Here is a 23,260-nt window from a genome sequence, read left to right as displayed (position 1 = left end):
GGCAGCCTTTAGTTGGGGTTCACAAGGGTTGCCTAAGATCATCTGCATATCAGATATTTATATTACAACAGTAGCCATAACAGTAGCCAACTTATAGTTATGAAGTAGCAACAAAAATAATTTTATGGTTGGGGGTCACCACAATATGAGGAACTGTAATAAGGGGTCCCAGCATTAGGAAGATTGAGAACCACTGGTCTAGATAACGATGCAAGAGTGAGCATGGGGGACTATTCTCAGTAGGATAGTTGGCATGCAAAGCAAGCACCATATTTGTGTTCTCCCATGCAACCCATTGTGATTTAAGTTTTTCTTCATTTTACATAGTGGCTCTCAATTTAAAAGCACAGTATACCTCAGTAAGTACCTTATTAACAGCTTTGAAGTAACACGGTAGACTAATAAATATCAAGTCAGAATAAAGTTTTATCATCCATTTTATTAATAACATCAACCAGTATATCTAGCTTCACCTAATCACAGCAACACTGTGACATTTTGTTCAGAGTAAATGAAGGCCTTGTGTTTTTGTTTTCACCTGTTCTTTGCCAGCCCTTAAAATTTTCAGTGTCAAAGTGTCATGACTTACTTTGTGGTGATTTCAAACAAACGTCAAAAATTCAGATCCTCTGTTTCATGCACTGTTTTCAGATTCATATAATATAAAAGACCAGGACTCTAAATTTTGAGCACAAAGGCAGATTTCAGGAAATTTCACACACACACACACACAAAATCAACTTAGAAGCAATGTGTAAAGTTGATATAAGCAATATGAAGAAATGAATAACTGTCAGTCTTATTGAAAATGTCAATCATGTCACCTTCTATCACATCTGAGCTCCTAACTTTTCTGGATTCTCACAAATCTTTAGGTAAGACCCCTCATTTATGAGGACTTCAGGGATCTACATTCTTCTCAACCAATAGGCCAAACTCTGTTAAGTCGTGGCAAAAAAGAAAAAAGGTCACCTGAGGCAATGAGAGAAAATACCCAGTTAACATGAATTTAAATGACATGGCATGGCCAATCAGTCCAAAGCTAAGGTGAAATTCACAATAGAGAGAAACTCTTTCAACAGGAGCAAGAAAAGCATGAAATCTGGGGATCTGAAAGAAGGGTCTGGTTCACTTATAACTTAATGGTGGTGTGTTTATTCATTTAATCAATACTTACATAGCACCCAGCACACACGAGACACAGCTTTTCTTGGAACTTTGATGGCCATAGCTCCCCCAGGAAAAGCACAGTGAGTAGCCAGACTACAGTGACCCTGCTTCTTTTCTTTCCTTCTTTCCTTCTTTCCTTCTTTCCCTCTTTCCTTCCTTCCTTCCTTCCTTCCTTCCTTCTTCTCCCCCCCTTCTTTCTTTCCTTCTCAAGACAGGGTCTCACTATGTAGCTATGGCTGTCCTGCACTCACTTTATAGACCAGCTGAAATACTCAGGGATTAGCCTGCCTCTGCCTCCCAAATTCTGGGATTAATGGTATGTATGCCTATGCCAGGAGATTATCTTGTTTTTAATCCATATCCTTTGAGTCCTGAGTAGAACTGTTAGGCCCACTTAGCCAATCATATAGGCAAGTTGAAAACCAGTTTCCTATAGCCAACTGTAACATTGAAGTATTTTCATATCTAATTTTGATTTAGGTCCTGGATTTAAGTGAGTAGTCACAATATTATCTAGAAATGGTTAGATTCTGGAATCAAACAATTGCTTTTTGTTTTTGTTGCTGTTCTTTGGGGTATTTTAATTTTTTATTTTAGTTTTTTCATTTTTCTTCTTTTGTTTTGAAACATGGTCACACAGGTAAACCATACTGGCCTTTGATTTACTATGTAGCTAAGAATAACCTTGAGTTCATCATCTCCCTACTCATACCCCTACTCTGAACACTGGTATTACAGGCCTGTGTCACCACACCCTGCTGAATATTTCTGTTACAATACAGATTCATTACAAGCCCAGCCACTTTACTAACTTATACACACCATGGCCAAAGACACAAAGTCTGGGCTATGAATTGATGAGATGATGTGTAAGGAGCTGCCCTCTTCCTGAACCTTGTGAGTGTGAGTAACCCTCCATCTGCATGTCCTTCCTGTTTGAATGCAGAATACCAGGCAGCACTAAGTCTCATATGTTCCCAAGGTGACTTTCAGGGTGATAAGGAAAGTCCCGATGACAGGAACCCTTGAAAGAAGGGCCAGAACCTATACAATAAACATGGCAACAGTGGCATTCTAGTTTTACTCTAAAACGTGATTTATTTCAGCAGTCATCATGAACGACATAACAATCAAACTGTTGAAGAGAGCTGAAAATAATCAATTAACTTTTATATTACTTTTGGGTCACTGAATTCTGAAAATCTTAGGAAGAAATTGAAGAATTTAGGAAGCTCTCTGTCAACACTTTATGAGCAAGGATATTCTGATTTAGTTGACCAGCCTAATTAACCAAATCTGGAAGGACATGCCTATCTTTTTGAAAGCTGCCCCAGAAATGGCCCAAGAAATGATTCTGTTCATCTTGTAAATAATTCAGAGCACCTCCCCCACCTCTCTGGCCTCTTCTACCTGCTACCCCATCTCCAGTGGTCACTGTAAAAGAGAAGCAGATGGAATCTGTGACTGTTATTAATAGTGGTAAGTTATACACTTACTCCTTCCAAAGGACAGGATGTGGTTAGATCCTTGCTTTAAAAGCCACTGGTTAATAACATAACATGTGTCCTTGTCTTTTCTGGGTTATGTTATTGTAGCATGTCTTAGAAGCTCACTGGGCACACATTTATATTAATTGGTGTTGTTTTAGCCAGCAGACTTTGTACATTATATAACCTGGCACTATATACCAAAGTGAAGAATATGTTCTTGTCCTTGAGGAATTCATAATCCAGCAAGAGTCAGCATTTACTTGGTAAATCATTATAAGTCAGAATAAAAAGTGTTGTGAACTGAAGCTGGGGGTTGGCTCAGTCTGTCCTGGGACAAATCATAAGCATGAGGACATTAATTTAATATCAAGGACCCACATAAGAATACCCAGGAGTGCTGTAATCCTAGCCCTGGGAAGGTGGAGATGGGCAGTTACTGGGTCTCTCTAGCCATTCAGTCTAGCTTACTTGACCAGATCACTTACTGACCAATGAGTGACTCTGTCTCCAAAAACAAGACGGACAACTCCTGAGAAATGACACCTGTCCTCCACATACACCTATATAAATATATGTTCTCAAAAACATGAACACACATACAACTCACACATACATACATACATACATACATACATACATACATATATACATACATCATAACTTACTGACAGAATTCTAGGAGACATAAATTGAGATTACCCTAAGTAAAAAAAGAGCTTTTCATAGTCTTCATTACCAATTGACTTAAGATGAATAAAACATCCCAGCACTCGGGAGGCAGAGACAGGTGGATCTCTGTGAGTTCGAGGCCGGGCTGGACCAACACCCTCCAAAACAATACAGAGAAGCCCTGTCTCGTAAAACCAAAAAAAAATGAATAAAACAATTTCTAGTCTAATAAAACAAATGTTGACAGTTGTTTCAAATCATTAGGGCATGGCTTTCCTAACCTGTGTCAGGAATACCTTCAACGGCATTCATCCATGTTTCCATTATGGTTCTCAAAAATTCTGAAAAACAAACTTGCACATTGCTAGATGGACATTCTTCAAAAACACACGCACATGTAGATTGGCTTTGAATGATCAGAAAGTCTGCCTCAGATTGTAAATGCTGACACATGGTCCCCACTATGAAATACTGTGCCTCAAAGTGTGAGCCAGAAAAAACCCTTCCTTCCTTAAGATGCTTGTTGTCAGGTATTTGATCACAGCAACAAGAAAGTAATGACTACAGACCCAAAGAAGTGATACCTTCCAGAGGGAGACGGGTTTCCTTGGCTGACAGAGCAACTGCAGTGCTAAGTAGCCACTGAAGTGTTACATGGGGGCAGGGAATAGGGAGTGGGAGGGAGACAGAGTTAAAGGTAAGTTCCTGACTTCCAAGAGTATTATTGTCTCATTATTGAGATATCCAAAGCATTAATGGGAAAACTGCAACTAGTCATTTTGAAGGTCAGCTTTGGTAGACACTCACTTACCAAATGGATAACAGTAGGAACACTCTGAGATTGGAAAAGTCTACTCCATGCTCTTCATGGACATTGGGCCCCTGAAAGCAGAGAGAAGGATTTAGTTCAGGCAGCATGCTGGGCCACGGTAGTTCCTGGGAGACAGAATGAAGAAAATCCAATGTAAAGAAAATTAATAAAGGCGTGGATAAGGTAAACTAAATTCAACTTGTGACCCCACTACTGAAAAACCTACCAAAATTTTCCAAGAATGCCCAGTTTGGGGATGGCAGGTACAGACTTGTTCACCAGGTCTTGTACCCTGTACATTGAGAATTGTGCATAGTGACAGTCACACCTCCACACTTCTGGGCTTAGGAGATGTCAGCTGCCTACTGGGACACTCTGTGTCCAATTCAAGCCCAAGCTGTGTGGCCCTCACTCTTCACTGTAGGCTTTCCTGACCTACAAATATCTTCTAAGCCCTGGAGTAAGTTGTGAGGGCCACATGGCTTGGGCTTTAATTATACACAGAGTATCCTGAGAGGCAGCTGAATGAGAGGTTACTTAGCAGAATGTGATGCTGAGCCAGGGATCTCTCTGCCCCTGGCAGCCCTGGACAACTGTTCTTCCAGCTGCAAACAGAGAAGCCATCCAGGCAGGCACTGAAGTCAGATACTAGAGAACCAAAGCTGGGTTTGACCATTGGTCTCTTAAGCCCTCAGAGTTGCCACTCCTAAGTGGAAATAGTAAGAGTTCCTGACTGTTACCTAGCATACAGTAGGTGTTCAACCTGTTTGGAAACAGGCCCCAGACAAGGTTATGTTGACTGAACAGGGGGCTGTTTTGGAGTGTATTTTTCATTTATTTATTTAGCTGTCTATTACCTGACTCTGATATAGCCCAAGGTGATATTGGACTCACTAGGTAGCCATGGCTGGTGGAATTCCTTATCCCTCTTCTTCCAACTCCCAGATGCAGAATTAGATGTGTGCATCATCGTCAGAACAAGATCCAAAGAATGATACCTGGTGAGCAATGCCTTTTTTCGTGAAGTCTCTCTCACAGTTCTCTATGTCATTGTTCTTAAGGCATCATTCATTCTTTTGACTGTGAGAACACACCGTGCCTGGCTTCTCTTTGTGTTTATTTATATTTTCTAACTTTTTAATTAATTTAGATTAGCTGTGTCCTTGTTTCCTTGTTTGTTTCTTTTATCCTCTTCTAGTTTAAAAATTCTACAAAATGGTTAAGGATAATTAAGTTCTGCTGAAAAATCCTTGATCGATGGGACAATTTGATATGTGGTTAGAATAAAATTCAGTTCTTCTATTGAAACCAAATGTATTATACCAGTGACCCCAGCGTTGTTGCAGGGAGCTGGGTAACGATATACAGAGCTCAAGCTTGCTGGCCGGCCATCCAGCCTAGCCCCAACCTGTAGGCTGCTGGTTCAGTCAGACCCTGTCTCAGGACAAGACAGGGGAAAGGGACAGAAGACAACTGACATCCTGCTTGGTCTTTGTATGCATACATCTGCATCGTCCGTCATATATATGCCCCACAGGCTACCTACATATTCACATGAAGGATGGAAGAACCACATACTACACACAAAAGCACATGAAGGAAGGAGGGAAGCAGGGAAGGAAGGAGGGAGTAAGGAGGAAGGAAAAAACAGATGAACGAAGGAATAAAGGGAGGAATGAACGAAGGAAGGCATGCAATACATTAAAAGGAAAATGCTGAACCACACTAAGAGGGAGTCTAAAACTTCCACACTCTGCCCGAAAAACTGAGTCCAGAAGGGTAGTTGCCATGTTCTCTGCAGTAAAGTTTATAAACATTAATTTGAGTTTTGTCCCTCCAGCCCATTTATAAAAGCCAGGATAGCTTTGCACATCTTATTTTTAAGATAAATTTTGTTGGTTTTTGTTTTGAGAAAATGTTATATATAAGGCCATTTCCTTGTTTATAGAAACAGGAATGGTACAAAAACAAAAAATACATATATGATGCATTTGTCATCTTTAAAAATAAAGTCACTCTTAGTCAGGCATGTTGAAACATGCCTTTAATCCTGGACCTCGAGACACTGAAATAGGGGTAATCAGTAGTTTGAGATCAGTCTGGACTAAAATTCAAGGCCAACCTCTAATAAACAGAGAAGTCCTATACCATATCTCTCTGCCCCATAAAAATAAGAGGAAAATGTTACTCATGTTGGAAGACTTGAGTGCGAGTGGCTGAACTTTCAGAGCTAATGGGAAGCTAACGAGTTCTATTCCCATTTTTACCTACTGAGGCCAATAGAAACAGTAGAAGGGAACTCAGCTGGGGCTCCTTGAGAAATAATAAGCTGCAATGACTATGTTAAAGAAGTAGGTGAATAGAACTAACCATCATAAGTCGCCACTCAATGATCACAGTGCTACACTCTGCCTGTCATAAATGTGGGTGGGACTTGGATGACTGGGAGTTGCATGGAGTACCCAGTCTTCTTAAATGTCCTTCTTGCATGCCATAAACCATACAGCCAATATGCCAGTCACATGCCAGTGTGGCCCCCTCCCTCTGACTGAGCTGACCCTCTCACTCGCTTTAGCAAGTATGGCTTGATATATGTTGTATGATTCTCAAGATTGCTGAAGAGCTTGGAGGCTCCCCCACTGGGTTTCTGGGACTGCTTAGTCTGAGAACACTGTCTCTAGGTATCTAGATGGCATCTAGCCGGAAGCTTGTATCATATAGAGAAGTCTCACATTTCCCTGAGGCTACCAGCTGATCTTCCAACTGACAGGCAGCATCTACTGGTATCCAGGAGAATGAACTTGCTTGGATGTTCATCCAGCATTTCCACCCAAGGCTTGACTAAGGCTCCAATACTCAATCCTGGTAGTTCTCTGGCCACTAATAATACACCAGAGTTCCCAAATGCAAACTGTTCCTTTGAGTTCAAAGAACCCATAGAGCTATATTGCTTGATGAAGCTATTCTGTTTGAGACTCATAGTTATGAAGCAAAGTGGCATAGAATTTGGTAACTGACATCAAAATCAATTCAACTTTAATTGATGTCAGCAAAGGTTTATAATATTGTACAAATATGTTGTATCATGATGCCTCAAATATTTAATTTTAAATTATTTTACCTTTTGCTAACTATGAAAAGTTCCTCTTTTACACAGTTCTGTGGAGAGATATTGGTGCTTCCTAGTTGTTTTCATTAAAATCTTGTAGGTGAAATTCTTGTATTTATTGTGCCATGGACTCTCTGAAACACTAGTGAAACCTAGAAAAGCCTTCTTTGGAACATTTTTACATGCACAATATGAACTTTTGTAGGATTGCAAGTGAAACTAATCATGTGAGGATATACTTCTCAAACCACCATAAAAGGGATGTCTGTGGCATAGTCACATGCATACATCTTATTTTTACAATAAATGACAAGACTAATGGATGTAAATACTACCATCACTGAAGTCCTAGCAAACATAGCACTTTCCTAATATTTTATCACATTTTAAATATACAATAAAGTTAATAGAATTTTATGGAGCATGCCCATGGGCTGAAGCTCTTTAAGTCTCCCACAAAGGTTTATTGTATTTGTTCTTGATATATCTGGTCCAAACCTCATTAAGCAATTTTTGTGTTTTTCTGCATCTCAACTTAAACCCTAAACAGTTGTGTATGTCCTTAACTAGAGATATCTGTAATTTCATTATTTATGAGGAAAGTCTATAGTTAAAATACCTTCAATTGTGCATTCTTTGACATAGGTATTATCAGTGTGTGCCAATATTCATAATTGAAAATAGTAATGAATTTCAGTAGGAGGTTTACTGAGAATAAAGACATGATTTTATTCTCTGTTTGCGCTCATAAATTTAAGCTGTATTCTCCTCAGAATCTGAGATCCCCACTTTGTGTATACCCAATATATGAGCTATGCAGAAAATCCATGGCTAGGTTAAAATGGAAACCAAGTATGCTTAAATAGTCACATTAAAAAAAAAGAGTAAGTGTGGCATTTTTATCTGTTGGTTTTGATGTGAAATTAATGGATAAAAAAGAAAGAAGACCAAAAAACTTTGAATATTCCAAAGTTATGGAAAGAAAGACTTGGCCTGTATGTGAGTGTGCAGGGGGTGCTGTGACACTGTCAAAGAAGGGGAGGCTTAAAGCAACAGAAATTGATCGTGCCGCCATCATGGGGACTAGAGGCCTACAAATCAAGGGTGCTGCTCTTGCTAGTGGGCCCACAATAGAACTCAGACTACTTCCCTACCCAGCCCCTGGGATTAGGGAATCCAGGCTTTGGGGGACTTTCCATGTAGCCCTGCAGTAGTCATATGCTTGTCTTTACCCTGGGGTATCCACAGTATTGACCTTATGGTTCTGTGCCCATTGTCCTATTTTATAAGTACACAGTCATATAGGACCAAAGCAGCCCAAGGCCTTAAGATTTAAAGGAACAGATGAAATCAAGTGAGTCTGGAGCCCCATGGTCTGGTCTTTTATAGAAAACACCTTCTTCTAGAATATTAAGCTTGTGTTGATTCATGACTTTTGGAATTTTTAAAATATAAGAATCCAATCCAAATCTAAATAAGTAATGCCTAAAATTCATATTTTAACGAAGACATCAGACTCCAAGTTGCTTCATGTATTTTCAATAGAATTATAGTACAAAATTGTTTAACCGAAGAATGTATTTAAAGAATTGTTGAAATTGCATAATAGAGCTGTATCTTATTAGTCAACGATGGTTATTGAGCAACATGAAGTGGTTATATTCCCCAAGGAGAAAGTGTAGTCCAGCATGAGCCATGTTCTCAGGAACTTAAAATAAAACCAGGCAATGAGATCTACATATACAAACAAAACACCTCCTCATCTCCACCCACACCCCCCACACACTCGCCAAATACATACACCTCACCACATATACACACAGGTTACACTCCACATCGCATGCTCACATACACACATAGTTTTTTTGTTTGGTTGGTTTTGGTTCTTAGAGACAGGGTTTCTCTGTGTACAGCCCTATCTGTCCTGGAACTCGCTCTGTAGACCAGGCTGGCCTGGAACTCACAGAGATTGCTGGTGTGAGCCACCAATGCCCAGCTTTCACATACACACATGTATATATACACTCACCCCCCTGTACACACACACATACACACACACACACACACACACATGCATGCACGCACTACAAAACAGCACATGTGGGTTCACTCCAATCCTTAATTTTAAAAAATATTATTTTATGTCTACTCCTATGTCTGTCTTATTTTCTCTTCTAATTTTGAGCTGACAAAAATCCTACTGCTTTTTCTAAGCTAGATTGTAATACAATGGTTTTCCTCTGTTCAAACAAAAGCTGATTGATACTGCCTATACCAAAAAATCCAGTCATTTGAAAATCAGCCTCATGAGGTTGTCAGAGTATTGAGTATTTTACAAAATACTCAGTACAGCAAATATTTTCAGTACTTGTTAGTGTTACTCTTTTTACAGATACTGAATGTATACCACAGTCATACGAGACACAAGCCCTTTGCTGACCATGTTCATACGTATGCAGGGACTCTGTGATCCCTCTTTGTTTTATGCTTAATAAAAATGTATCGTGGAAGGTTTCTTATGAGGAGCCCTAAAATATCACATTAAAATTAGGAACAATATGGAACATTGTCAGTTTTAATTTTTACAGCTATTCCCATAGTGTCCATAACTCCTAATAAATGTGTGATTAAAGAAAAAATGAAGAACAATAATTCCTATGAATTCTTAGAAATACTAGAACAGCATTGATATGAGTGAGCGTGTGTATGTGTGTGTGTTTGTGTGTGTGTGTGTGTACAGGAATTTCTTTAGAGTACACAGAGAGACGTCAGAGACTCAAGTTCACATGTCCTTTGATTTCAGATAGGAGTCTAGAAAATGCTGCATTGATCCATTAAGTCACTTTTGAGAGGAAGTTAAATCTTAATTTCCTACTCTTTAAAGTGGTGATGTCATCAATCACTTGGGTCTGAAGATGTGTGAATTCATTTGCACTGTGCCTGGTTTATAACAGATGCTCAGGAAAAGGGCCCCCATGCATTTGATCTATTGTGATTTTACTCCCAATCCACGAGGCCATTAGAATTTGGAAGGAGAATAAAGGGAAAAATGAAACAGTCCTTTCCACCTCTGCTTGTGGCTTCCTGGCTTCATTTGGCCAGGCTTTCTTTTGTCAACATATCCCCTTCTATCAAGCTTCCGTGTGGTGCTGAGAGGGAGGGAAGGCTTTTGTGGCTGTGTGGTGTTGCAGAGAGAGCAGGCCCACGCTGCCTGTATAATCCGATTTCATCAACTCACACTAATCACTACTGATAGTAGCAAAATTTAGCCTGGATCTGCTTAGTTAATCTGGACTGACAGGAGGCAGAGGGAAGGGACACGAGGACACAGGAATAGAGGGACCAGAGCCAACACTGGCTTCTCGCCTCACTCCTGCGTCTGGAGCTTCTAGTTTGATCTCCTTGGGGATTTTCTTTCTTACCTTATAAACAAATACACACCTGGTTGTCAGGGTACCAGCCTTTTCCAGCGTGGCTCCATCAACAACAGGTCCCCTGCTGGGTCTGGAGAAGTGAGGACAGCGATGCCTACCTCCTGAGGCTGCACAGAAGGCTCTTCCAGGTGCGTTGTACCTGAGCCCGTGTATTATTTATTGAAACCGAGCCCTCCTTTCTCTTTACCTTCAGGCAGCCGTGGAGGCTGGTGGCTCCCAACATGGAGCCACCAGCTGCTGAGCTGCAAGGACCAGTAGGTGTTTCTTGCTTTCGTTCTTTTTTCTGGTCAGTAGTTGCAAACTAGTGCCACCCAACTTTTTAAGCAAATGCTGGAGAGTAACCGGAAATGACAGTCAAGCATCTGATAGAAGGACACTGCTCTAATTTGGGGCCGCTCCACAAGGATTCAAGTTTTCCGTAAGGGATTTCTCTACTCTGGTGCATATATGATTGAAACTCAGACGACAGCCATGGCCTCTTTGTACCGCGTGATTAAAGTGGAATAGTGACCTGACTGTGATGTACGCCTTCACATGCTTTGTCTCCGACAGAAAAATGGGGTATCTGAAAACGACCTTTCTTTTTGCTTATGACATCTGTGTCTGGCAAACCAGGGGACTCTTTGCATTTGGGTAGCACAGACATTTGGAATACTTGCCACTTGATTTTCCATGTTGGTGAAACTGCTATTGGTCACCTCAACTGCCCTGCATGTTGCCATGCTAAAAACACCTAAGGGTAAAAATGTCTCCTGGGTAAGTAGAGGATGTTTTGCTATCTCTTAATACATTTTAAGCACCAGCGCAGAATATAGCCCACAATGACATTTAGTGGCTTCATGGTGGTAGTAGTGTTTGGAAAGACTCGGGAGCATTTGCTTTAAGAAACAGTATAAATATGGGCTTGCGAGCTTCTGCCAAGTATCGCGGCATGCTTACTAAAATATGAACCGGAAGACACAAGAGCTCTGTGGTGTTTTTGGCATTTTCAAGTTGCTTTATCTTAGTGTACATAGGCAGAATTTAAAATGCATTCACAGAAAGTTAAGCCTACGATTTTAAAATGTTTTGAGTGTCAAGATTTGAAAGCACAGCTTTTGAATGGGACCGGGGAGCATAGATTTTAGGGGTGGGTAGTGGGTTTCATTCTCTGAGATTATTGTCAGTACATTCTGCTCCTTTGTTTTTTTCTTAGAAACATGCTAACAAACAATATTTCTTAATTTTGTATGCCTGAGTAATTCTTATCGGTGAATAGCAAGTATGTCTAGTGAACTCTGAATATTTCAGGAATGGCTGGCATGCAATTCCTAATCAAATTTGACCGTGGAATATTGTCTTAAGGTAGTTTCTTACCAAGGACAGAAAATAAGTCAGATTGAGCCCAGAGTAATGAGTTCCATCTGTAAACTTAAAAAAAAAAAAGTCTTGGCTTCTAGCTGCCAGGTTTAGTGAGCTCAGTACATGAAAATTAACTGGCAATGCAGGCTCTTCTACACTATAGATAAAGCTGTGTGGCCAATACCAATTTAGCAGCTTGTCACCACAGGGGTGTGGCCACACTCAGTGTTTGTATGAGGTTGACTATAGTTTTCTTAAGGTAACTCAGGAAACATAAGCAATTCCTTTCACAACACAATTTCACCACATCGGCTGAGACTTACCAGCTAGTCTTAATTTATGTGAACTAGCACAATGGTTGTCTAAAAGTGGTAGTTGTGACTTTTCTGTTATGGAAAACATTTGGATTATTTTCTACTTTTCATTGATTTTAAGATATTGTCTCACTATGCCAGCCAGGCTGCCTCAAACGTAACAGTACTCTCTCCTCAGTCACCCAAGTGCTATATGTGGGAATAGTGTCATGCCTGGCTGAGTTATCCTTTATACTTATCTAAAAGAGATATATCTTAATTTAAAGCATGTTTCTCATGACCATTTCAGGCAACCTGACAAAAACATGTCCTAGTATTCATGCTAAAGCCTTGTACTTTTGATAGTATTGCTGTTTCAAATCTTGCCCTCTCCCTATTATAACTAAGAGTGGAGACTCAAAGTCCCTCTGTGTAAGTGATAGATCCATTTGCATCCCTGCACAGATGACCTCCACTTTAATTCTCATGACTGCATGACCTCCCGCACCTTCCCTTGCACATAGACGCTCACTAAGGAAGGGGTAGTTTCCAAAGAAGATCTCCCCTTCATCTGATTAGTCTTCCTAAAAGATTAATTCTCCCAGAGTAGGGATCCATAATGGAGAGTGTCTCCTATGAGGACAGAAGTTGAAATATTTCACAGGCTTTGACTGTCCTTGGTTTTTCTTTGCTTCAGCTCAGTCATGCTAATATCCTTCGAAAAGTTCAAATTGTTCACTGATGACTTAGAATCACTTTTTCCAAAGTTGATGTAAAACACTCCCAGCAGTGGCAGTAAACACACCACTCTCCCTGCTTTACTGCAAATGACAAATTTGAAAGTAGGTGTTACACAGGGAGCAGGAGAGATGGCTTAGTTGGTAAAGTACTTACTACGCAAACATGAAGATTTGAGTTTGAATTCCCTAGAATTCATGTAAAATATAGGGCACAGCGCCACCTGCATTACTCCTGAATAAGGGAAGTAAAGACAGGAGACTCCCTGGAGCTTGCTTACCAACCAGTGAGCTGTATGTTAATCAGTAAGTTCTATGTTCAGTGAAAGACCTGTCTCCCAAAGTTGAAGAGTGATTATGGAAGATACCCAGGGTCAATTTCTGACCACTGCACATGTGCACACATGTGCTCATGTACCTGTATCTACAGGTACTCACACATATGAATGCATACACATACACACTAAATGTACTTGTTAAAATTAAAGCCTATGAGTTTAACTACTGTTTCTTACAGGGAAGACAGCAATACATTGGTTGATGTGTGCTAGTTGTGTAATGAACCCACAATTATTGTTGCTATTAGAAAATTCCTTATTTTGAATGTTTATGAACAGAGATGCTCCCAAATGTTGACCACTTGGGGTAATTGCTTTGCACTAGTTGTGGTTGTTCAGAGTTTGACCACTTTTCCAAGTTGTTTAACTGTGTGAGCTGCATGGTGCCCTGCACCTGTGCTTTCTTATTGGCCAGTTCCCACCAGACTTCAGTTGTGAGTAAAATGACAGCTCTTGTGCCCCTGGCCATGGACTGGATGTCACGGTGGTGAGAACACAGCTGACTCTCTTGGTCTCTGCAGAGCACTGTGGCCCTGTTGTAAACAGGACAAATCTTGGTACACAAGTACCTGGGGAGATGCCACCTTCCTTCTCATTGTGTATCCCTGTGTCAGAAACTGGTCACACTCTCCCTGACACTTGCAGAAGTTATGGTTTCTTCTCCCAGATAAGGGAAGGATTTTTAGGTCATCCTGGCATGGAAATCCAATAAATATTCACCAAAATGTACATTGGTGGCCTTCCCCATGGTATTGTAGATCCAGAGAAAATACAATATTTGAAAATACAAGGCCTCATGAAGCTTCCATTGCAGTGAGAGGAGACACCAAGCGAAAAGTCCATGCGCAGTATGGGAGATGCAGAATGAAATCCAATGATGAAGTGCTAGGGAAAGCCTGGAGCGGCTGGAAACTGCATCAAATTTATGTGAACAGAGACAAGAAGGAAGCAAAAGAACAAAAGAAATGCTCGAGTGTGAAGGTCCTGAGGTGGGAGCTTGCTTGAAGTGTGTGAAGAATGACAGTAATGATGGGCGGAAGTGGTTGTCTTGTGTGGACAGTCATCTCATCTCCAGGAAGTTGGCTCCATGATCCTTAGAATTGACTGCTCCATGTAAAATGGTAGGCTTGCCTATCACCTACAGATCCCCTCACATACTTACATTATCTCTGGATTGCTTATCATAGACAATGCAATGTAAATATTTTGTAAATAGTTCCTATTATGTATTGCTATAGGAATAAAGGCAAGAAAGGGTCTGTAGATTTTCAACACAGGTAGGATTTTGTTAGTTTTTGATCTCTGAAATGTAGAAAGAGGAGACAAGGCAGTTTTCTCCATTGGACTTGAAGACAGGTGTGTATCTCTGTTCAGTCTCCACAGAATCCTTTGATGTAACAAGAAGGAAGTGTGGGGAATAGGGCATGGGAGAGCGTGAAATAAGAGTCCCTTCTAGAGACTGGTCATCATGGTGTATTATTGCTTTTCACCTGGTGATGGCTCTTAGGAGGTAAGAAATTGATGATATTATTGAAACAGCGTTTCAAATCAGAATAATGATATTTCATATGTCATGAAATTAGAAGAAATGTCAATATAATATTAAAAATTATATTGGAAAATAAGAAGGTAGGGGTAAATGCCATGTTAAAGAGACAGCCTTTCCATTGACGACTTAGGATCTGAATAAGTATCCCAACATCATCATATGTCCTCTACATTTTTACCTATGATCTTTCTGACACTTGCTTGGGGCAGTTATAAAGGACAGTTAAAAATGTAGCTTTGATTTCATACCAGACTGACCTACTTTGCAGAGGTCACTTAGCCTAGGAAATGCAAAAGTAATGGAACTACTTGGGTTCCTGACTCTGCCACTTCTCTGCTGTTCTTGGACTTCTCAAGAGCTGGACTCAGGCACACCCAACTTCTCAGTATTCCAGATAGTCTTCTGTGCAAGTTTGTAAGTATGTGGTGTGGCATTTGCTAGTATTTCCTTTTTATTATAAACCACAAGAAAGCAAAATAGTTTATTTAAGAAAATCAAGGAGAATCATCATGAACATATATGAACATGTTTAAAAAAGCAAAGAAACTAAGAACCTTGGGTCTGGTTTCCTGTTCTTAACAGAGATACTAATGGGGAACAATATCAACACACCTGCTATTGTAAAACATGTGCTACTGAAAGCTGGCTAAAAGCCTAATGTGATTACTAAGGATACTGCCCATAGGCTGGAACACAACTGTCCTCGAGGACCAGAATCCCTAGCCTTCCTTGGCCATTTGAATTCATGCATGCATTTCAACATGAACAATTTGCAGATTGTGAAGGATCACTTTCTTCTGAGTTTTTGTCTTTATTCTGACCACTGTGATCACTAGGTCTATCTTGGCAAATTTCAAACTGAATGGCTTGAAGTCATAACTTATTTGGTCAGAGTTTGCCTCTTGGTTTTGCTTCATTTCATATTTATATTTCCCTGCACATGTACTCTCCTGGTTTTTCAGACAATAACAGTCACAGAAACTATGCAAGGACAAATTTTTACCTCTTGTGCCACAAACATAAGACATTTTCATAAAAAATACTTCCCTGTTATTGGAGATGGAGATAGTTAAGAGCACTGGCTGTTCTTCCAGAGAACCCAAATTCAATTCCCAGCTCCCATGCACTAGCTCACAATATCTGCAACTCCAGTTCCAGGGTGATCCAACATCTCTTTTTGCTTTTGTGGGTACTAGATTTGCACATGGTACCCAGACATAAGTGCAGGCAAAGCACCCTATCATATAAAATTATGTACATGTTTCGTGGTTATTATTTGTTCTCCCTTCTCTTATAGAGATGTCAGATGAGATGGTACATGCTTGTAATCCCAGTTCTTAGGAGATCAAGGCAGAAAGACTGTAAGATCAAGGTTAGCCAGGGCCTGTAGAAAAACAAAACAACAAAAGGATAACCTAGAAGTATACTTTCTTTAAACACACATGCAACATTTGAATTTTTTTCAAACCTCACTTATTGCAGATGAACTCATAGTGAGTCTGGGGATAGATTGGGGACAGATACAGTCACTAACTAACCTTCTTCCAGAAACTCACATGTAGAGGCATTTTTCTTTCTTTCTCCAAAAGAGGTTCATTTTGGTCTATGTAGACTGTTTCTAGTCTTGGAAAATTGAGAGGCTGCACACCAGGTTGGCATTAGTGAACATGAATATGTAACATTTTCTAGAACCAGCGAGAGTACAGCATTAAGCCTGTACTTGTCTGCAGCTTGCCACTATTGATTTTTGTTATTTATTATTTAAATTTGTGTGTTTTCAAAACACTCAGAGTTCAAACTCAGAGTTCTTAGACATTTTAAGGGAAACAAGTTGTCTCCTGTCTCACAACCATCTTCTTTCTTTCCTTGGTCTTGGTGGCATTCTTCTCCCCTACACTCAAGTCCAAAGCATTGTTACCACAGTGTGCTGCCATGGGAAAATGTCTGCTATGGAGACTGACTCTAGGTCTAATCCTAACTTTGCCACCAGCTCCGTGATCTTGGATACACTATTAAGCACTAGGATTTTAATGTATTCATCTGTCAATAAAGGCCATAAACTTGTCCTGAAGGTGTATTTTTATGAGTAGCATATATAACTTCCTTACAATACCACCAGCACAAGCACATGACAGCCTGCTTCTCTCTGCCTACTTTCCCAGTTCCACTGCTGTGAGCTCCCTTGGGATTTTATTGTCTCCAATGTAACAGGCTGTACACCAGCCTCTGCATTTACTGATGACTTCCAACCCTTCTCCTTTCCCACCCTTTCTAAATGCTTCTTCTGTCTAGTAAGCTTCATTAAGCCTAGATCCTCGTCAGTTCCTAGGGAGATTAAAGCCCTCTCAGATTTCCTCACTGTCCCCAGATATAATTAAATATTTACAATACATCTGAACTGTCTATATAGGACAGAAAAGTGAAGCATCTGAGACCAGAGGCCAGCTGACCTTGGGGCCCCTCTGCTTATCAATTCTCATTCCAGTCCCTCGGGTTTGAGCTTAGTGTTCTTTTTCTTGTTATGATACCAGACAAGAAACAACTTAAGGGAGAAAGGGCTGGTGGCTTGATGGTTTAGTTAGTCGTGGTGGTTAAGCATACTACCAGGAATTTGAGGAGGCTGGTCACACGTCTGCAATGTGGAAAGTGAAGGCAACAGGAAGTGATAGAAGGCTATAAAAACCTCAAGACTTAGTACTAGCTCCCTACTTCTCACAGTTAGGCTTCCGTCCTAGAGGTTCTGTTAATACCCCAAGTGGTTCCACTACTTGGGAACCAAGTATTCAGATATATGTGCCTTTAGGAGACATTTCACCATATCAAATCAAATAGAGCCCCAGTGTTTAATTAGAAAAGCGTCCAACCTGTCCGAGTCTCTGTCCTCCAGGGGTCTGCAATGAGACCTCTGACTCTTGTATCTGAGATTAAGGAAAGAAATGAACTTGCCTTTAACAACACTGTCATTCTATGAATATGCTTCATACTGGGATGTTAATATTCTCCCTCTGGGACAAGTATCTCTGCCTAGGACTTCATCTTAGCTGTTACATTCATGTTTTAGGGTCTAGAAATAGTGAGACTGATTATGTCTTATTCCCTCAGTTTGAGAGATTCTACAATGTTCATTGTGTTCACAAACTATAACCTATTCAAAGTGATGTAGGACAGTGTTTAGTGTAGGAATTTTGTGTCTGCTTACCATGGGTTGGTGCGGGCAGACCATGAGTGATAGCCTTGGTGGCTAGCTTCCTCAGACATCCAGATCAGCAAAGAGGATATGGCACATCCTGATGTGGGAAATAACATATCTATACCATACATTATGTGGAAGAATAACTGGTATGATGGCCCTTCTTTAGAAGAGAAAGACAAAACTGAGATATTAAGGATAAGGTAGCTCCTGCCTCCTGAAGAAACAGCTGTAGGTGACCCCACCAAGCTCTCAGCTGAAGATAGGTTCAGGGCTGCCACCTCCCTCTGGGGAAAATGGTAGAGGGATTCCATTGTAAGGGATTGCCAAGTCAGTTATGAGTAAATTTTTAAAATTGTTCCAGGAATATATTAAAACTAGGATAGTGTGTAGGAACTCAGCTCAGTGGTACAGTGTCTCCTTAGTATGCTTGAGGGCCTGGGGAAAGGGAGGGAGAAGAAGAAATGCTGGGTCTGGGAATGTTGAGCTTCCTCCGGAAAAACCTCTGTTGCAAGTACACTCAAAACAGAAGGGGAATCATGGCTAAGCCTGTGGAGAGCACTGACATTAGACTTTAGAGCATTCACTTGCTGACTCTGGGCAAATGAATCTCTTTCTTCATATGCCTAATGGGAATCGCATATCCAATTTGCTAATGATTGTGAAGATTAATCACAAGAATGCAAAGAGATTATTAAAGATGAAAAATGATACAAATAGGATTTGTCCTGGCTATGCTGCTAACACATCCCTTTGTACCAATCTGGATTTCTAAGGCTGGCCATTGGGGAGTATCGGCAATCAAGCATTAGCACACACTTTCCAACTCTGCTTCTTGTCACTCTCATGGAGGAAACCTATGCCTTTCTCATGCATGCTGTTGATCCTCAGAGCTATCTCTGCTCCTTCTCCTTGGCTACCAAGTCTAGTCCTACACCTCTTAAACTCCATTGCTGCTATTTCTTCTAAGCCAAGATCAGAGCTGAATACTATTGACAAAGATTTGGGGAAATTAACGAGATTATTGTAGTTGCACTTATCATGTGTATAGCTGTAGCCACAGCATGAAGTAAATTTACATTTAAATTACTAAAAATAACATAACATGTTATGATGTATGTCACAATAGTAGGTGTTTTCCTTGCCTTTGAAGGATAACATGTGTAATGCAAGCAAAAACAAAAGCACAATAATTGGTGGGAGTAAATGAATAAAACATTCAAAATTTCTGGAGGAAAAGTGGAATTTTCTTGTGCTAATTCCCAAGAAAATGAGTCAATTAATTTAAAAGTACATGGTTTTAGTTGTCATTCTTCTAAATAAAAAAAAGTGAGAGATGGAAACTCTTAAGCTCTCTCAAGGTATAGAGTGAACGCCCACTTCTTTCAAAAGGGGGGACTAATATATTCAGGACTGCAAACATATCAGGGTTTCTGTCACCACAGAAGTTGGATATTTTTATCTTTGCACAGTGTGCTAGCTCTTAGCTTTTAAATTTATGATCATCATCATTAATTTTCGATATCAAACCAAGAGAGTGTAATTAGCTGGATTTGTTCTCTGGAAACATGAAAGCATGCACCTGCACCAAAAGGTAGATGACAAGGTTCTTGGGTCCATTGTGCCTGGTTAACCAAGTTCCACACAGTAAATCTACTGTGCCTCCTCTTCAAATACAGGAAGAAATTGGTCATCTCACCTTCCCTGGCATCCAAGAAAATAACCTAAGTTGCATATGCCATTTTAGTTTGGTGGACTGGGTATAAAAATGCTACCAACTTAACAGAGTAGAAGGAAGAAAGAATATTGTAGTGGAATACTCAGAATCAGTTATATCTGGCATCCCAACCTGACCCCGAGTAATTGAATGAAATCAGTGAATGGACCATGAGTTATGGAACAGAGATGGTGATCTGGTAATACTGCTCAAATGAGGCCAAAGTCTAACTGGTTTGGTAAGGTACATATCTTGGCAGACAGGTTTTGTGTTAGCTGTCTGCATATCTCAGCAGTAACAGCAACAGCAGCAGCAGCAACAGAAATAGCACATATTTTTAAACATGAATGACAAGCAGATGTGGGGTAAACTTTTCTAATCTAACAGATATGATAGAACATTGTACAGGCTGAGCTGAGCAGAGACAGCCCTCTCTCACACTGATCTGTGTCCATAAGCAGGTAACCTTTCAATTTTGAGGCTTCATGGGGTTCTCTCTGGGATTACTAGTCTCATATTGTTACTTGCACTGAATAAGGTCAAGTTCAGACCTTCTTTGACACCTAACGTTACCTATTGAGATAAATGAGTAAAGAGAGACTTTATTCTTGGTTTTCTTTTTCCCTAAGGTCTTTTCAGGAGTGCAGACTGAAAAGCTAGATCTTATAACTGTTTATGAGAGGAAGGAAAGAAAAGAAACACATCTTGTTGCAAGTATGTCACAATGACATCGTAAGATCCAGTGGTGAAATTTTACCAGTGTTGAGAGATTTTATAAGCATAAGCATGTTCATTTTCTGCCCCTTTTTCAGTGATCATGAAGAACTATACAAGAGGCTGGAAGACTGGTTTTGGAAATGAGCTATCCTTTGGAATACACATTCTATCTCTGCCCTTAATTGGTTGTAGCTCTATTACTTATTTTCCTGAAGCCAGGTTTCTTCTCTCTTCCATGGCATTTTATCTGTCTTGTCAGCTTCTGACAGTGAATTGTAGATAAAATTGTCATCAGGAGGGGTTCTCATCTATACAATATTTAAAAGTGTTTTCATGTATGAGAGTGAGATTGAAATGTATTTAAGTTCTGATATGATAGCAGTGTGGCTATCTGTACAAACCTGCACAAGACCAAGCCACCAAAATTCTATCATAGACAGCATAGACGATCTCCAGGTCCCACTCCTAACCAAGGAACTAATGGCAGTAGACAGACAGTTTCTGGGGAAAGGAGCATCACTCTCTTTGGAGATCTGACCACTGATAGGTTTTCTATACTCCAGTTCTTATACAGGCAGCACTAGCTGGACTTAGTGTATTATCAAAAGAAAAAAATAATGAAGCTGGGGATGGGGACATAGGACTTAAAGGGGCAGAATAGGAGTAGATATTATATACATATACGAAATTCTCAAAAGTGAAAGTGACAAAAGAACACTATTCCCATGAAAACAGGTAGAAAATATAAACTGTCTAAACCAATGGTAAAGTATATTGTCATTGTTTACTCCTCAATGTCTAAATGCCTCTGATAGGAATGGAAAGTGGGAAGCTTGTCTGTTGGGGAACAGGTCTCATTCAGGAACTTTTGCATTATTATTTGCTTCCTCAGTTGATTTCTGGGGGATGTGACAATGACACATTTATTTGCTCTATCATTCTGGCTACCCTGTCTCTACTAAATATTATAAACCCCTGATGCAGGGATGCTTTGCTCCTTGTCTGCTGCTTCTACTTACTACTTGCTGTTTGTTTGTTTACATTTGCTTGCTGCATACTGAATAAAGTCACTCATAAAATAAGAAACATAGCATGCCAGTGTTTTTAAACATAGAATTGCAAGTCACAGTGACACTAAATGGTCATATTTCTCTATGTTCTGTGGCTAAAAGTATTCCCTGAAATGAGACATTGAACTACTTTTGTCCCACTGGAGAATTGCAGAGTGTAATAAAAGGTAGTAAATGCATTAGTTTTCAAATATTTAGTTTATAAGATGGCTTCTTTCTCCAAGATTTCCAGATGTGAAATATATCTGTCCTAATTTTCACTTCATGTTGTTTTCTTTCTTTCTTTCTTTTTTTTTTAGTGCAACCTAAACCTGTTAATAACTGTGTTCAGAAAAGCTGCCCTGGTTGCCTAGCAACCAAGCTTTGGTGGGTTAGGAGGCATGAAGGCAAGCTATCAAATGCAGCCAACACAATCTTGATTTACACTGTCCCCATGCAGACATTCATCCTCTCTGCCTTCTACATGGATTTTTATTTTCAAAACAAAAATAAATCTTTCAAAGATGTTAACTCAATGCCATTAGGAGTTTAAAAATGACAGTACATGGGGTAACATTTCAATGTGGTTGAATAACAATGAGGAAGAAATTGCTTTCTGCTCCTTCTTAATTAAAGCAAGGGTAGTCCTTTCGCTTGTAGGTCATACTGTTCTTTCCACTCGTGCTTTTTATTTCCTCTGCAGAAAGATGTATCCCTTATTCCTGGAATAAGATGGAATGGAGATTGAAGTGTCAACTTTGAGAAATAGAAATTTTAGGATTAATTATTGCAGGGCATATATTTTTGTATCTTAGGCAATGGAGTGATGAAATGGAAATGAAGATAATGACTTTTTGTGTTCAGATTCTGCCACCTTCCCCTCTTTTTCTACTTAAGCTTTCTTAATTTCCTCCCATACAAAGTCCCTTTGAAATTAGGAATAAGCAAGGCCTCTGGGATAAGGAAGTAAATGTCTACCTCAGTCAATTTGTATACTCTGTAAGCAAAAAGGAAATATTAATGTAAATTTTACATATCTTCATTTAGTAGTTTATTTTCTTTATAATTTGGCTTTTATTGGGTAAATTCAGTATTTAGAGGAAAAAGGACTAAAGAACTTTGAGTCAAATTCTTATGGGGAAAAATATGAGAGGAAGCAAAATCACAAGGACTGTTGAAGCAAACACAAGAAAAATCTGAAAAGGAGAGGAACAGAACACAGACTGTAAATTCAATGTTAGCATTCATTATAGACCTCTTAGGTCAATAGAACTTTTGAATTTCATATGATAGAAAACACTGATATTTTGTTACTACTTTGCCGCTAAGTAGCCATTTAAACACTCTGTTTTCTTTTATACTTATACAAGAGGGAGCATAAATTATGGCTCCTTAAGGCACACTAGGCATCCTGTTTTTATGTACGATGTCCTAATTTGTAAGTGATAGCTTCAATATAAAAAGAGACACTCAACACTATAGGCCAAGAAGAACTCAACTAGAAGTTAAAATACACTCTTGATTGTCATTTGTTATTCCCAGTATGGAAGAGGGTTGATGGGGGAAATTCCGAAGAATTGTCATAAATTAAACGTCTGCAAATAAAAGAAAGGGGATCTCAGGGAAGAAGGACAAGAAACCAGGTA

General features: G+C 39.7%; 1 protein-coding gene across 12 annotated transcripts in view; it reads left to right on the top strand.

Annotated features, from left to right (window-relative positions):
* Positions 1-23,260, top strand: part of Cacnb2 (calcium voltage-gated channel auxiliary subunit beta 2) — a 327,915-nt gene that overhangs the window by 137,107 nt on the left and 167,548 nt on the right. Inside the window, exon 1 of one of the 12 annotated variants that reach the window (XM_040755450.1) lies at positions 10,786-11,439. The exons of the other annotated variants lie outside the window; for them this stretch is intronic. Within the exon in view, the coding sequence (XP_040611384.1) occupies positions 11,356-11,439 (84 nt within the window). The 5' untranslated portion in view covers positions 10,786-11,355. Of the gene's footprint in view, positions 1-10,785; positions 11,440-23,260 lie in introns of those variants that run through there. 12 annotated transcript variants of the gene reach the window in all.

Source organism: Mesocricetus auratus, unplaced genomic scaffold, assembly GCF_017639785.1.
Source record: "Mesocricetus auratus isolate SY011 unplaced genomic scaffold, BCM_Maur_2.0 Super-Scaffold_100013, whole genome shotgun sequence".
NCBI classification, from domain to species: domain Eukaryota; kingdom Metazoa; phylum Chordata; class Mammalia; order Rodentia; family Cricetidae; genus Mesocricetus; species Mesocricetus auratus.
Note: the sequence above shows the minus strand (reverse complement) of the source record. Positions and strands in the feature narration are given on the sequence as shown.